This window comes from Coenobita brevimanus, chromosome 82, assembly GCF_032717465.1.
Source record: "Coenobita brevimanus isolate Jiangsu-jjx chromosome 82, ASM3271746v2, whole genome shotgun sequence".
NCBI lineage: Eukaryota > Metazoa > Arthropoda > Malacostraca > Decapoda > Coenobitidae > Coenobita > Coenobita brevimanus.
Window position 1 is genome coordinate 16,464,195 of NC_137035.1, and position 16,322 is coordinate 16,480,516.

Consider the following 16,322-nt stretch of genomic DNA (forward strand, 5'->3'; position numbering starts at 1 on the left):
GGATTGCTGTGTAGTGAGGTGGTAGGTGGTTAATCCCTTCAGTAGGAGGATGTATATCATTTTATTCTTGGTATCTCCAAGTAGTTCTATCTGGCCTAAAGGAGAATTTTCAGATTGGAGGAGTTAAATATATTCTTCATTAACCCCCATAATACCAGAGGCCTTTCCAGTCTATCATTATTTCTACCTCTGTCTATCTGTCTATCTGCCAGTATATCTATCTGTCTATCTCTCCATTTGTCCATATATTGATCTGTCTCTCTATTTGTAGCCTGGAGGTGATGGCCACAAACAAAATGTTACCCTGTCTTGCCCCATCTGGCTTCCCATCTTTCAGCTCACACACCCCTCATTCATAGACCTTTTCACATCATCATTAGACTACCCTTCTCCTTTTCCACTTCACTTTGATACATTCTCTTAGTCAGTCTCTGAGTTTCCTTTCTTTTTGTTTTTCTATATGGCCAGGCCATTTCAGAGTACTTCTTACAACACTTTCCAACACATTCACATCAGGATCACAATGCTCTGTAACATCCTTATTTGTCTGTATGTCTCTCTTTAAGCCAAACATGCTCCTCTTGACTCATTTCTATTCCTCTCAGTCATGATCTGTGTCCTTCCAACAAAGGTTCAAGCTTCACTTCTCTACATGAGAGTGGGGATCACAGTACTGTCATGCAAAGACATTTTAACTCATGCTCCCATCCCAGTTCTGTATCATTGTCCTTAATGTACCAGCAGTCTTCTTTTCTGGCTGTACCCTTTTCTCACATTTCATCCTCTGAACCCCCATCTTGCTCATTACAGTACAGTACTTAGATTTTTGAAGGCACTCACTGTCTCTATTTTCTCACCATTTGGCCTTGGTCTGTACTTAGTGACTTCATTCCTCTAAAAAAATCATAATCTTATTTTTTGCTGTATTCACTTTCAGATATTTTTTCTTACACACACTTCCACATTAATTCCCCAAGCCTTGCAGTTCTTGCTTACTGTCACTTGACAGAACAGTATTATCAACAAACAAAAGTAAAAGCAGTTTTCCAAATGCTACCTCCTCTTTCTTAGGACAGTTGGACATCCACTGTCCTTCCAAGTATTTCAAATATAACACCATCTATGTATATAAAATACAGGTATTGAATAGCCATGGAGACATGACACATTGCTATTTCAGTCTGACATTCAGATAAAGGAATGCACTTCATTCTTTTTCCTTGTGCACTGCTACTCTGCACTCTCATACATATTCTTGCACTCTCATACATATTCTTAACAGCATTCAGTAATTTCCCATTTATGCTATATATATTCTCAGGACCTTCCACATTCCTTATCTGTCTGCTCAGTCATATGTTTTTTCCAGATCCATGAAGGCATAGTACAGCTGCTTCCCATATTGAGAGAATGTTTGATCTACATATCTCTTCATCTTCCTAAAACATCCTTAATCTTTTCCAATAAATTCCTCTGTTCTCTCTCTACTGTTCTGCTACACTGAGAAGATAGATATGCCTGTTATTACCACACACTTCTTTCCCCTATCCTGTTATATAAGGGAACTATTGTAACTGACTGCCATTCCTCAGGCAATCTGATCTCCCTCAAATCAGTCTGCACATTTTCCAAATCCATTCAGTCACTATGTATTCATCCATCCATCATCCAATTCATTATTGGCCCTTCTGAATCATAGGGGCTTGGGGCCTAGCTATTCACAATTAAGATGAGAGTGATTAGCTGGTCACCTCTTAGTAACATTACATGATCAAGAAACCAACCCTTCCCCCCTCTGAAGTTGATTCTGATGGACGATATCTGGTTGGAACCCCCTCACTCGCAAGACCACTAGTCATCTAAAAATTGCATGAGGAGATTGGTGGTAATCCATCACATACTGCACAACACAAAAACTCACCATTGATCTTCTTCCATTCGTCAGAAAACTATCCCATAAAGAGAAAAGTACACACGTGCAATAAGTAATCAGTATCTCTGCCCCATTGACTTTCTTTTCAGTCTCACACACTTCCATCTTACTGATCACTTCCTCCCTTCTTGCCTTAGCCTCTGCACCTCAAATGAGGTAAAATTGGATTGGCTGTTACCATTTTATTTTTGCCTCCTAGATGATGGTGAAGCAGTGACGTCCGACCAGAATTCCCATCCAGAAGATGCAAGTGTGAATCCTGGTGGGATAAATTTGATAATTTGTTTGCATGGTGCACTGCATGGTTCCAGAGATGCTTGGGTGGTTGTTTAAGGTGTAGCAGGGCAGTCTTTATAAAGCAGCTTGGTGTGGAGGTTTTGATGGATTGCATTTCTTCATCAGCCTGTCTCTCCCATTTTATCCTTTCTGAAGTAGCCATAGTTACTTCTTTATGTACTCTAGTGAGCCATATTTCTGCTCACCATCAGCCATTACACATGGCTGAAGGGAGGTCTTAACTAGGCTTCACTCTGCATGATGTCATGTTGAGTATTAAGGTGGTAGTTTGAAGTTTTGCTAGTCTGCATGAGAAATATTTCACAATGATGCTTTTATTTATGCAGTCTACAAAAGCATCGAACCACCAGCAAAGTAACAAGTTTTTATTGAAACTGAAACTCTGGCCTTGAGTTCCTCTCAACTAGGGACTGGGGTAGAGGGTGAACTGAAACATATGGCTCATGACTGTATATATCTGTCCTTCTCTGAGGCAGCCATAGGTATTTCTTCATCTAGCTGTCTGTCCTCATTGAAGCACCCAACCCAGTGATGAATATTTGGCCTTGTCAAGTGCATGTTTCAGCCATATTAAGGTGGAAAGATTAGTACACCCATGACTCCTTTGAAACAATTGTTGGGACCAGAAAATTATGTGTAAGAAGAATACGTAGTACTGTATATACTGAAAGGTGAATTCATCTTCCAAGGGGGAATATTAATTTGGGGACCAGACCACTGTAGAATTTGACCATCATAACCCCTTCAAACCCAACACCAACACTCTTTTTTCAGTGCTGATGGTTTTCAGAAATTTTTAAGCTGGATATTAAGCCTGCTGGAAACAATATTAAGCCTAAGGAAAAGGCATCAGCTGCATGTTGACACCTGGCATTGTGTAGCATAAGCTGTAAAAAGGTAATTAGGATGAAAAATTAAATAATTGAATTTTACACTAGATATAAGATTGAGAAGTATGATTTTTTTTTTTTTTTTTTTCCGGATGTGAGATACATAATGTCAGATTATTTGTACTAATTTGGGGTTTCAGGTCTGGGTGACATGGGAGTTCTTTATTTCAGATAACTTGATTCTGATGTGTGATAACAGGGAGAATGCTATGGAGAAATTTAGGAGTGGAGGGAGGGTATACAATTTTCAGGTTTGACAGTGAATGTGAGGATCACAAATTGTTTAAATTAGTGGGGTGGACATATGCTAATTGGTGGAGAGTGGTTTGTGACTTTGTGCCATATTGCTGGAAGAAATTTAGAGATCTCTGTCTTCATTGACAGTGGCTCTATTGGATATGTTTATGTGGAGCTACAGAATGTGGTGAATGTTTTTGTTGTATCAGATAGAGCCAGGATTCAGGGGGCTTGAATGATGAGTGAATGCAAGCATGGCCCATTGAACTGTGCAAACTTGGACTGTCTGGATATTGCTACTCTTCACCCTGCCCTAGGGTGGGAAAGAGGTCTGGATGATGATGATGACAGTGAAAGGCAAATTATATGGTATATATGAGATAGTCATGTGTGGTTGTTCATGTGGCAGTAAAGGAGAAAGAAATCAGTGAAATGGGAATGGCAGTTTAGATTTGTAATGCCAGACTGAGGTACAGCTACATGTACATATATATGAAAACTCTTGGGCAGTTGAAAGTGTTAATGAGTTGTGTATGGGTAGGTTGATTGAGTTGGATCATGTGGACGAAAGTTGTTAGAGTAATGTGAAGTACTGTACAAACCTGATGGTTGAAAGGACATTCCCTGCAGACAAACCAAGGCAAATGAGGTCTTAAGAAAGAAGGAATCTCAGGGAAAGGGGACCTGATTGGAATTCTGCATGAGCTTGTGCAGCTTATAGAAGAGCTAGCAGGTGAAAAAGGCAGATCCATGCAAGCATGGAAAACTGCCTTACAGAACAGGGTTTATATATTATGTATGTAGCAAACACTGAGCTGTAGACATTAATCCTTTCAGGACTAATAGAAGCCACTTGACTTCCTTTATGATGAGTTTGGTTGGATGAGCAGCACAGCAGTAATAGCCCAGTAAACTGTGGAATACAGTAATTTGCATTGTCTGGAGCAGATATAGGATGTGATACTATACCTATTTTCATCCTGTCCATTTCCATTAATCATAATGGTTTTAAGTGATATTATTTCATTTTCTTCATCTATACTGTCATTTTTAACTGTTTTGCAAAAAACTTTGCATGGTAGTTTAGCTAGTTCCTGCATACTAGTGTTTATCCACTTTAACTTGGTCTGTTTTAACAAGACCTAAAATTACCATCTCTTCATCTTGATCTATGAACTGTAACAAGACACTTAACACTAGAGTATGATGCTAGTCATGATTAAGCGCTGTGGAAAGGATGTACAGTAGAATACTATTGTCTTTTTCTACAGTTATGCAATGGGAAATAAGCTACAGAAACATGAGATAATCCACCAAGTTAAAGTGGATGAGCTGTAGTGAGGATTGTATATAGTTTTCATTGAGGGTGTGCATGGCAATAGATTGGGTATGGGTGTGCAATAAATCCCATTGGGTAGTGGTGCTGGAATCAAGTCACCACCCAGAATAACAGTGTGTTATATGAAATATATTTCAAGTACAGTATGTGTAAATGCTGTGGGTTGGGGTGGAAGTTTAATTTGTGGGATTTTATATTTGCACTATGAAATTTTGCATGTTTGTTTGTCAGTTTGTTTGTTTGTTTTTAAGTCTGTAAATATTTTATATTGTTTGCCTGAATTTGACAGTCATGGAGAAACTGTAATTTTATCAGCTGTTCACATTTTCCTTGGTTCTGCAATAGTAACCATTGTTGATGAGTAACCCCAGTCTGTCTTGCTGAGTAGACCCATCAACTGCAGGCAAGCAGTCACCCCTGCAGGGCCATCCTGTACAGTGAGCTAGTGATTGAAAACTAAATTTGGTCAGTTTTCCTTTAGTGGTAGGTGGAGGTGCTCACCATCCACTTACTCGATGTAGTGCTGTTTTAGGTGTCTGCCCTTTCCTGTCTTCCATCCTTCCTCTTCTTTCTTTACTTCACTCTTTCCTCTTTCTTCTGCCTACGGGCGACTTTACACTCCATCTCTGCCTTTCTTTCCTTCATTCTTTCTACTTCCTTATGCTTATGGGTAACTACACAGAGTGACAAGCCAAATGTTTCCTGTACACAAGGAAACCATTTACTACTCTGGGTGGTAACCACATAACCAAATTATGGCGCCCGGTGGTTTAGTGGGTAATTAAGGTGCTCCAATTGGATTGAGCCTGTGTAGGTTTATATTCAAGGGGTGATTGGGGTTTATTGCACATGTAATGCCACTCAGGGATGAGTGAGGCTGATCACTCTCATCTTAAATGTCAGGACCAACTTGCCTAGCCCTGGGTTCCTATGCTCCTAATGGGGTGATGTAGGATTGGATGATGGATGGAATGGAATGGAATTCCTTTGTCATTCATTTACAGTCAGTCCTTGTTTAAAGTTGCTTGATTTGAAAATGTCTCTTTATTAAGTTGCAGGTGAATTGACTAATTCTTTTATTAAACTTGCTCGCGATTAGCTGTAAACTTTTAAAATATTTTGTTACTTCCTAACTGCAAACCTGTTTTGAAGTTTTTATTTATTTTTTTTAAACTCCATCAGTCATGAATCTGAAGTGGGTCTCAAAGCTGTTTCACTTAAAGTAGCATATTACATCCACATATAGACTAAGTGAGGAACAAATGTACTCTGAAATTTCCTTTGCCTTCATCATCTGCGAAAATTTGAGTATTTGCTTCTTAGTGATTCCTTCTTTTAAGTCACATTTTTAACCCCTTCTGTCCAGTGGCATATTTAGTGTTTATTTTTGCTGTTTTAAGGTAATTCCGTATTGCTTGAGAAATGTATTCTATTTATTTATTTATTTATTTTTTAATGGATGGGCCTGACACAGCCTTATTTTGCCCATTTGCTACAGGGGACTTAGTAATAAAATAGTCTGATATTGCTGGAATAAAATTTAAAAAGACATGATTATGCCAGAGGGGTTAATGCTTTTTCTTGCTAATGAGTCCCCAGGGTTCCATAAGAATTTTCTGTTAACTCCTTAAGTATGGTGATGTGTTTTTGTAATTTTTTTCTTTCTGCTTCAGATGATTTTATTCAGGTTAGGAAAGTGCTGTCATAGTGGAAGGGTTAATGAAGACTATGTCTAACCCCACTAGTTCATAGAGTCCCTCCCAGGCTAAATTAAACTGTCTGGAAATAACAAGAATAAAATAGAAGATACATCATCAGTTTGAAGGGATTGAAGAGTAATTGTTCCCTATAAAGTTAATTTTGCCATTTCCTCATTTCACACTACCATTTCACTGGACCTGTTGTTCATACATCTCCCTCTTAAATTATTTCTTTCTGAATCCAAGCTCACCCTCTCCTTGGGTGGAAAAAGAGGTTTTGATGTTGACTCTTAGTATTTGCTGCTACTTCATAACATATCCCTGGCGTATAACAAGGACTGTCTATGGTTCAGCACCTGAGGAAATACTTGTTGTGTTGAAACCCTGCATAATCAGTAAGGGCATTTCCAGGATTGCAAGAGAGATATTATCATTAGGCATATATCCTCATCCCTGATTTCTGAGGAATTGAAAAGGAAAGAAATTGAAAACAGTATTATGATTCTGCCATGACCTCCTAAAAAAATGTGGTAATTGGAATGATCTGTCAAAAAACAGTATACATTACTACAGTAATATAGGTCATTCCAGGTTTGAAGTACACACAGCCATGACTCACATCCTTTCACACCTGCCCATGCCGTCTTACTCCATCACCTGGAACAAATGCAGTAGTACTGTATCTCCAATTTTACAACTAAAATGTTAACCTGGCAAACTGTGCACACATATTTTATGTAAGCAGTGTCTTCAACTCATTATAATGAAGCTAAATGTGACTGAGAACATTAACTGTCATATAAAGGTTAAGGTGACAAAAGGTAGTGACATTTTAAAGCAATAAAATGTGCCATAAATACCCACCTTGACGGACAGTACTGACATCTGGCTGGTTGAATAAGTGGGAGGGGGGATCCAAGGCACATGAGCAGAGGCTGAGACTTGCCTATGATTTTTGCACGGGGGTGATGGGATGTACCCTCAAGCCTGTCAATCTCTTTGTTGTCATCTGACTGGGTCATGTGTGTCTGGTGAGGTTACTTAGTGTGGCTTGGGTGGGGAAGTTGGAGTTGGTTGGTGAAGTGGCAGTAGGCAGACCATGATGAGATACTGATGACTGTTGCTGATAGATTTGTAAAGATCTGTGGACTTTTCGTAAAGCCTGGTGTAGCTGTGCATGAAGCTCATTACAGATAAGGAGGTCTTAAGTATCCAGTATTTTACCCTAGTCTGGTCACTGAGATGGAGGATGTTGCAGTGTCCTGTGTTTTGGTGGGGTTTACTGTGGTTGTCGATATGACTGTGCCTCTTGCTGTGTTTCTCTACTTCCTGTGCCGCTTCTTCCATGTCAGCCAAGCCCATTATATCATCAACATATGGTCCTCTCTGAAAATCTCCAGCATGCTTTCCTGGGTCATCATCATCATCCAGACCTCCTTTCTCACTGTAGGGCAGGGTGAGTAACGTCCAGACAACCCAAGTTGGGCCACGCTTCCATTCACTCATCATTCAAGCTCTTGAAATCCTGGCCTCATTAGATAGGCAAAAAAAAACAAAAAACATTCTGTAGCTTCACATATACCAGCCTGATAGAGCCAGTCCAAATGCTGTCACATTAAAAAGGGGTGCAAATCCCTGGTCATGCACTTCTCCGTACAAAACTCATCTATCCATCTTTGTCTTTTGTCAGTCCCTTAGCCTCACCAACTTCCATACCTCTACTCCTCACACTTATCCACCATATCCCTCCATCTTCTTCTTGGCCTGCCTTGCCTCCTCTCTCCTTCAAATTCACCCAGATATACCTTTTTCACCACTCTGTTGTCATCCACTCTCTCCACATGACCAAACCATATCAGTACACTCTCTTCGATTCTGGTGTCCACAGATTTCCTCACACTGCATCTTTCACATATCACATTATTCCATATCCTATCCACTCCCTGTACTCCACATACAGATACATTCCTTTGCACCCTCATCTCCACTGCTGTTACTCTTGACTTTTCATTTTCATGCCACACCATAATCTCACATCCATATGTTAACATTGGCGCTAGCACTCCATCATGTAAGCCTCGTCCAGGTGCAACACACAAGACTCTGTTTCTTATCAAGGTCTTCATAGCGCCAGCTACTTTCCCTCCTTGTGACACTCTACTTTCCACTTATTTCGCACATTTTCCTCTCTTTTCTGTCACAGTACCCAAGTAGGCCTATGTGAACTCTTACCAGTTCCAGTCTCTCTCCCTTCACTGTAACATCACACTGAGAGTCCCCTTCTCTCTCAGTAACCATCACTACTCATTTCTACGTTTACTCTCAAGGTGCGATGCTTGCAGACATCTACAAAACTCTGCACTAATCTACCAAGATCTTGTCCATTACTTGCAAGTAGCACTGCATCATTAACGTACAGCAAATTTGAGATATTCCATCTATAACCATTCATTTCCAACACCATCCCTCTCTCCATTACTTGTGTTTTTACTTCTCTCATCACCCCATGGCTGTCATCACCCCATGGGTGATGTTAGTAAATCCTTCACCTGGGATATGTTGAGCAGCCTTTGCTGTTGCCACCAAAAATGTCTACTATGGGAGTGTGTGAGACTGGAGGGTAGACAGGTGGCAACAGCTTGCTCATCTATATTTGATTACTTCAGGGATGACTTTGCTCCAGGCACTAACAACATCTTCCGGTGCATCCTTTCAGGTGTAATTTCTCTGATATTCCTTTACGTTTACTGTTAAGCGAGAAGTGCACAAGGGAAAAGTCAACATCAGTCCACCCTCCCTCACAGTCCTGTCTCCATGTCCCCCACCTCCTCACTACCTGTTGTTGCCTCATTCAATTGCCGAAAGGCAAGCTTCAGGTAATGTCTCTTGAAAGTTGCAATTATTTCTTGGTTCAGTGGCTGGATTTCAGAGGTTGTGGTATGTGGCAAGACAGGGACTTCAACAGTAAGGTAGCAACCAACAAGGCAGGGTGGTTGGCTAGGGCGATTGTCTAACATCAGGATAATCTTGAATGGCAACTTGTTTTACTTCAGTACGCCTTTGTAGTGGGTATGAGTACATTGTGGAACCAAGTTGTGATGACTGAAGCAGTTGCCCAACCTTTGTGGTTGAATGTCCAGTTTATCTCCAAACTTCTTCAAACTGACACTTGAGCAACCTCAGTCTGGCAAACCGTGGACCACCACTGGCCATAGTTTGCAGTTGCCATTTGCACTGATTGCCAACAGTAGGGTAAAGCATTCCATGCTTGCCTTAAAACCCAGCGTGCTCTTTTCCTCCCAGTACTCATGGGGCAAAAGCCACTTTTTCTAGTCAGCCAGACATGGGTTGTTATAAAATGTTTCGGCATACCATTTTAATGCTTGGACAATCAGGAATGATATCCAGGTGCACAACCTTGAAAACCAACTACTGTAAGCTGGGAATCCAAGATGGCATCCAAGAAAGCTGCCGATCCTATCTGTTTTACTATATGATGATAATTTGTCAAATTAATTGTATGTTTTCATTTCATTGTTTCGTTTCATTTTTAAAGTCTCCAACATGCTTGCATGCGTCGGCCTTGGTCACCTAATGGCGGCTTTCCACTGTGCACAATCCATTGCAGCCTCCCTGTTCAGTCCCTTAACCCTGAGAACGTATGGGTACGTCGCAACGTTTTGTCACAGCCAGTCCCGTCAACATACTGATATATTACGCAATTGCAAGGTTCATAATTTGCACAATTTTCAATTTTCACGCATGATTTTTGGTACGTATATGCGGGACACCTTCCTCTATTCGTCTACAAGATACCAGGCAGGGACAATGCCTTACACCGCATAACCTCCCCCCCCCCCTGCATGCCATTGATTTAGCAATTCATCTGTTAACAGTGACTTGGCCAATAAAGACATTCAGGGCCAGAGTGATTCCTCAATCGATGACAATGTGGAAGACAAAGTTTACATAGCATTAGGGGAAGAAACAGTCAGCAATGATGATCAGGTAATGTCACCAAAAAAGGTCAGGTATGTTGATGAGTTAGTGAGTGAAACAATGCTTATAATGCCTACATTACTGTTTGAAAACCAATATACTCTCGTACTACATATAAATTCGTACCAAATAAATAAATAAAAACCGTTTATGAGTGGTGTGGAATAGCTACCCTCCCATAGAACTCGTTTTCTTTGAAGCCAGCCTGATAGAAAACCCAGTAAGTTAAGGAGGTACTGCTACCTGTATCGAGTATTTTAAACCTCAGGTGAGCGATTTCTCTATGAAATTTCGATGTTTCTCACCAAAAGCGGAGGTTTTAGCCAAAAAAAAATTTTTCCAAAATAGCTCGGGATTGGGGAGTGTCGGAGGTGCGAAATAGCTCAGGACGTGACGGGTTAATGACCTCGTCCCATGTCTTTCTCGGTCTACCCCTCATAACCCCACCCCCAGTATTAACACTGCCCACCTTCCTCACCCAATTATCATCCCCCATCCCCTCCACATGTCCAAACCATCTCAATCTACCTCTCCTCATCACAACACCAATACACTCCAATCCCATGCTACCTCTCAACTCTTCCATCGTAAACCCAGCCCCCCCCGGACCTTTCATGCAGGGACGCACTGCACATCCACCTAATCATTGTCATTTCTGTACGTCTGAGCCGGCGAATATCCTCCTCCTTTACTGCCCAGGTCTCACTACCATACAGCATTACACTCTTAACACATGCTGCATACAAAGACCCCTTAGCACGTAGGGAGAGCCCTCTCAATGTCAGAAGAGGCAAGAGCTCCCTGAACTTCTTCCAACCACTTCTCACTCTAGCCACAGAGCTAGCTCCAGCCCCACCTCCAGGACACAACATGTCTCCCAAATAACAAAACTCTTCCACACACTCAAGAGATTCACCAGCAAGTTCAATCCTTTCACGCCTGACAATCTCCACCTGCTCTCCCCGATACACCGTACACATAAAATCAGGATTATCTCGCGGTCCCGAAGGATTGGAAGTCAGGTATAATTATTCCCTTGTACAAAGGAAAAGGGGAAAAAGAAGTGTGTGGTAATCATAGGGGCATTTGTCTTTTTAGTATAATAGGAAAAGTGTATGGTAGGATATTTATTGACAGAGTTAGAGAAAGAACAGAGAAATTAGTTGGAGAAGAACAGGGAGGCTTTAGGAAGGGAAGAGGTTGTGTAGATCAGATATTCATTCTTAGATCTTTAGTGGAAAAGTTTCTAGAGAAGGGAAAGAAGTTGTATGCGGCTTTCATGGATTTGGAGAAAGCATATGACAGGGTGGATAGACAAGGATTGTGGAAAGTATTAAGAATATATGGAGTAGTTGGGAAGTTGTAGAATGCTGTGAAGAGTATGTGTGATGGTGCGAAGGCTGCAGTGCGTGTGGATGGTGAACTAAGTGAATTTTTCTGTTTGAAAGTTGGGTTGAAACAGTGATGTGTCATGTCTCCATGGTTGTTCAATCTGTACATGGATGGGGTAATAAAAGAGGTACAAGGTAGGGTAGTGGATTTTGGAGTGGCCCTGGTGAGAGAGGATAGTGTTTGGAAACTCCCTGTACTGTTGTTTGCAGATGATACTGTGTTGTTGAGTGAAGACGAAGGGGAGCTGCAAGGCTTGGTGGATGAGTTTGGGGGAGTGTGTAAGAAACGGAATCAAAAGGTGAATGTAGGGAAGAGTAAATTGATGGTCTTTGAGAGAGGTGAAGTCAGTGAATGTACAGCGAGGTTGCATGGTGAGGAATTGGAAAATGTGAGTACGTTTAATTATTTGGGTAGTGTGATGAGTCAGGATGGAGGTTTGGAGGGTGAAGTGCTTGAAAGGGTACAGCAGGGAAGAAAGGTTGCTGGTTCTTTGAAAGCAGTGATAAGAAACAGGGAAGTGAGCATGGAAGTGAAAAAGTTACTACATGACAGTATGGTGAATCCAACTCTAACGTATGGAAGTGAAGCTTGGACATTGTTGAAAGGACACAAGTCAAGAGTGAGAGCAGTGGCAATGAGTTATTTAAGAGGAGCCTGTGGAGTCACATGGAGAGACAGGCTGACGAATGAGGATATAAAGGAGCGTTGTGGTGTGGATGTGGATGTGATAGGAAGCGTTATGAGGAACACACTGAGGTGGTTTGGCCATGTGGAGAGGATGGAGGGTGAAAGACTGACGAAGAGAGTGTATGTGAGTGAGGTGGAGGGGGGAAGAGGGAGGGGGAGGCCGAGGATGAGGTGGAGGGATGGGGTGGAGAGGTATATGAGAGAGGGGGGTGTGAGTTGGGAGCAGGTCAGTGAAATGGCTAGGTACAGGGCAACTTGGAGGCAATTTGTTTGTGGCCACCCCAAACGGGATTGAGGCGTCTGGCAATAGATAGATAGATAGATCTCGCAGTCTACCTCTGATACCACTACATCTCTTGTGCAACCATTTATCACAAACACCGCACAAGATAGAATTACTTCCCACGCCCTTGTGGCAAACTGCACATGGCCACTCTCCCTCGTCTTTGACAGTACCGCCACCAACCCTAGATATCATCAGTTTTGTTTTATCTGCATTTACCCTTAAGCCCTTGTGCCCCATACCATCTCTCCACTTCCTAAACCTTTTCTCCACCTCCCTTCATTCCCTGCAATCAACACCAAATCATCAGCATACAACATCTCCCATGGGAGTCCATTTCTAAAATCACGTGAGAGGGCTTCAAGGACCATGATAAACAACATGGGACTCAAAACTGACCCCTGATGCACACCAACATTCACAGAAAACTCATCACTCAAATCTCCATTCACTCTTACCTGGATGCGAGCACCCACATACATAGCCTTAACCACCCTAACCAGCCACTCCTCCAAGCCAAGCTTTCTCATTGCCCACTTCACCACCTCTCTGGGGACTCTGTCAGAGGCCTTTTCTGAATCAACAAAAACAAAATACAGATCCCGTCTCCTACCAATATATTTCTCCTGAAGCTATCAAACAATGAATATGGCATCAGTGGTCCCCCTACCTGGCATAAACCCAAACTGAATCTCATCAATATCACTCTTTCTCTAATCATCTATCTATCTATCTATCTATAGCCCGACGCCCTAATCCCGCAAAGGGTGGCCGCAGACAAAACGCCTCCAAGTCACTCTGTCACCCACCATTTGACTCCCCTCCCCCCAACTCACCCCCCCCTCCCTCATATACCTCTCAACTCCATCCCTCCACCTCATCCTCGGTCTACCCCTCCCTCTCCCTCCCTCCACCTCACCTACATACACCCTCTTAGTCAGTCTTTCATTCTCCATCCTCTCCACATGTCCAAACCACCTCAGTGTATTTCTCCTAATCTTTTCAACCACATCCACATCTATCCCACAACGTTCCTTCACTTCTTCATTCGTCAACCTGTCCCTCCATGTCACTCCACATGCTCCTCTCAAGTAACTCATTTCCACTGCTCTCACTCTTGACTTGTTCCCCTCTTGCAAGGTCCACGCCTCGCTTCCATACGTCAGGGTAGGGATCACAATACCATCATGCAGTGACTTCTTAACTTCCATACTCACCTCCCTATTTCTCATCACTGCTTTCAGTGTGCCAACAACCTTCCTTCCCTGCTGTACCCTTTCACGTACTTCATCCCCCAAAGTTCCATCCTTACTCATCACACTACCCAAGTACTTGAATGCACTCACATTCTCTCTCTAATCATACCTTCTAAAACTCTCTCCATTACCTTCATTATCTGATCTAAAAGCTTTATACCTCTATAATTTCCTCTTTCTAGGACATCACCCTTCCCTTTATACACATTTACAGTTACACTCTTCAGCCAACCATCTGGGACAACACACTCATAAATAATCATATTTATCAGGTCAGTGACTAACCTCACCCCTATATCTCCTGAGGCCTTCAGCATTTTGGCAGTCAACCCAGACACACCTGCTGCCTTCCTCACCTTCATCCTTCCTATTGCCTCACTCAAAGTAACAGCATCAATCAAAGGCCAAGGGCCAAACACTGGATCTGCTGGCTCCAAACCTTCGCTGTCCCAGTTAAACTCCTCATTCAACAACCGGCTTTAATAGTCTCTCCATGCATCTTTAATATTCTCACTGTTCACCACTACCCTTCCTTCATCATTCTTCACACACAGCTCACCTATAATATCCCGATTATCCCTGTTCATCTGATTTGCCACCTTAAATATCATATTTTTCCTTTCCCCATGATTCAGGTTATCAAGTAAAAGTCTCTGTGACTCAGACTTTGCCCTGTATACCTCTCTTCTGGTCCTACACTTGGCAGCCAAGTATTCCTCCTTGCTACCACCCTTCTTCCATTCCCGGAAAAGCCTTCTTTTCTCCCTAACTGCAGCTTGTACACCCTCATCCCACCACCAAATTACTTTATGTCTTGGTGGTCCTCTTGTCCAACCGCATGTTACATCAGTAACTCTTAAGAGATTGTTCTTGAAGGCTCTGTACTGTTCATTAACGCCTCTGTCTACGGCTCCCTGTTCAGCTACCACTCTCCTCATCTCGCTATAGAAGGCATCCCCTACTACTTGGTTTTTCAGCTTCCATACACTCCTCCTAGGTACATAAGTCCTTTTTTTCATCACTCGTTCTTTAAACACCATATCACAAATCAATAGTTTGTGCTGCTGCACACACTCCTCACTTCCTATAACTTTAACATCCCTCACTAACCTCCTATCAGCCCTCCTACCCAGAAAATAATCTACCTGACTGCGCTTTCCCCCAGACTCATACGTAATTAATCTACTCTCTCTTGTCCTAAAATATGTATTGTAAACAATCATGTCCGTTGCCTCCCCAAACTCAAGTATCCTTTCCCCTTTCACATTCCTTATACCATATGCACATCCCCCATGTACTCCTTCATAACCTTGTGCTGCTTCACCTTCATGACCATTTAAGTCCCCTTTCAAAACCACTATCTCATCATCCCGCATACCACCTACTACATGTATTAAATCATCCCAAAATCTATCTTTCTCTGCTTCATCCAATCCTGCCTGTGGAACATATGCTGATATAACTGCAGCTATCTTTCTGCCGAATAGAATTTTCGCTGCCATATCCTATCGCTTACTCTTATAACATTCATAACATATTCCACCCATTTCTCCGCAACCATCACACCAACACCCCCATATCTGTCTGTCTCCTCCTGCCAAAACAACTTGTAGCAACAGTCCCTCCCAACAATCTTTCTGACTGATCCACCCCTGTACCGGACTTCCTGCAAGCATGCCACATCCACCCACCTCCTACTGAATGCCCCAACGACTTCCCTCGCTCTTCCCCTCAAACTTCCCACATTCCATGAACCCACCCTCATCCCCCTGGGTGATTTACTGTCCTCAGGCTTGCTTTGAAACTAATTCTTGTGTTCTGTCATAGTCAGGATTAATAAAGGGGGATAGACATATCCATGTTTTTAAGGCCTTTTTTAGTGTTTGTCTTCATAATAAAAAAAATGATTATTTATAATCAAAACAAAAATTTTTTTGAATTTAATAATTTATTAAAATGAACAACACATTTTTTTCCTTTAGAAAGTTTTCAGATTTGTAATGACATTTTGCAAAAATACAGTTGCTGGTGCATAAACAGCACACATCAGAGAAATGTCAATAATTGAATATGTCATACATTTAAGCTCTTATAACATTATTTATAATACAGGCATACCCCGTTTAACGATCTAATTGGTTAGGTAGAACCCCATCGTTAGGTGGGGTATCATATATCGGGATACTTTTGACATGTAAAGTAATGTGGACCGTTTACCAGCCTTGGGTTTCCCCCCAAACCAAGCCCAAAACCCACCCAAATGAGCCCCAAAACAAGTTTAAAGGCAGGCTAGATGGCCTAACAGCTGT

At 41.9% G+C, this 16,322-nt stretch overlaps 1 protein-coding gene across 2 annotated transcripts in view; it reads left to right on the top strand.

Annotated features, from left to right (window-relative positions):
* Positions 1-16,322, top strand: part of LOC145409683 (uncharacterized) — a 410,883-nt gene that overhangs the window by 167,500 nt on the left and 227,061 nt on the right. Inside the window, exon 9 of one of the 2 annotated variants that reach the window (XM_080280035.1) lies at positions 2,133-2,195. The exons of the other annotated variant lie outside the window; for it this stretch is intronic. Within the exon in view, the coding sequence (XP_080136161.1) occupies positions 2,133-2,195 (63 nt within the window). The remainder of the gene's footprint in view (positions 1-2,132; positions 2,196-16,322) is intronic. 2 annotated transcript variants of the gene reach the window in all.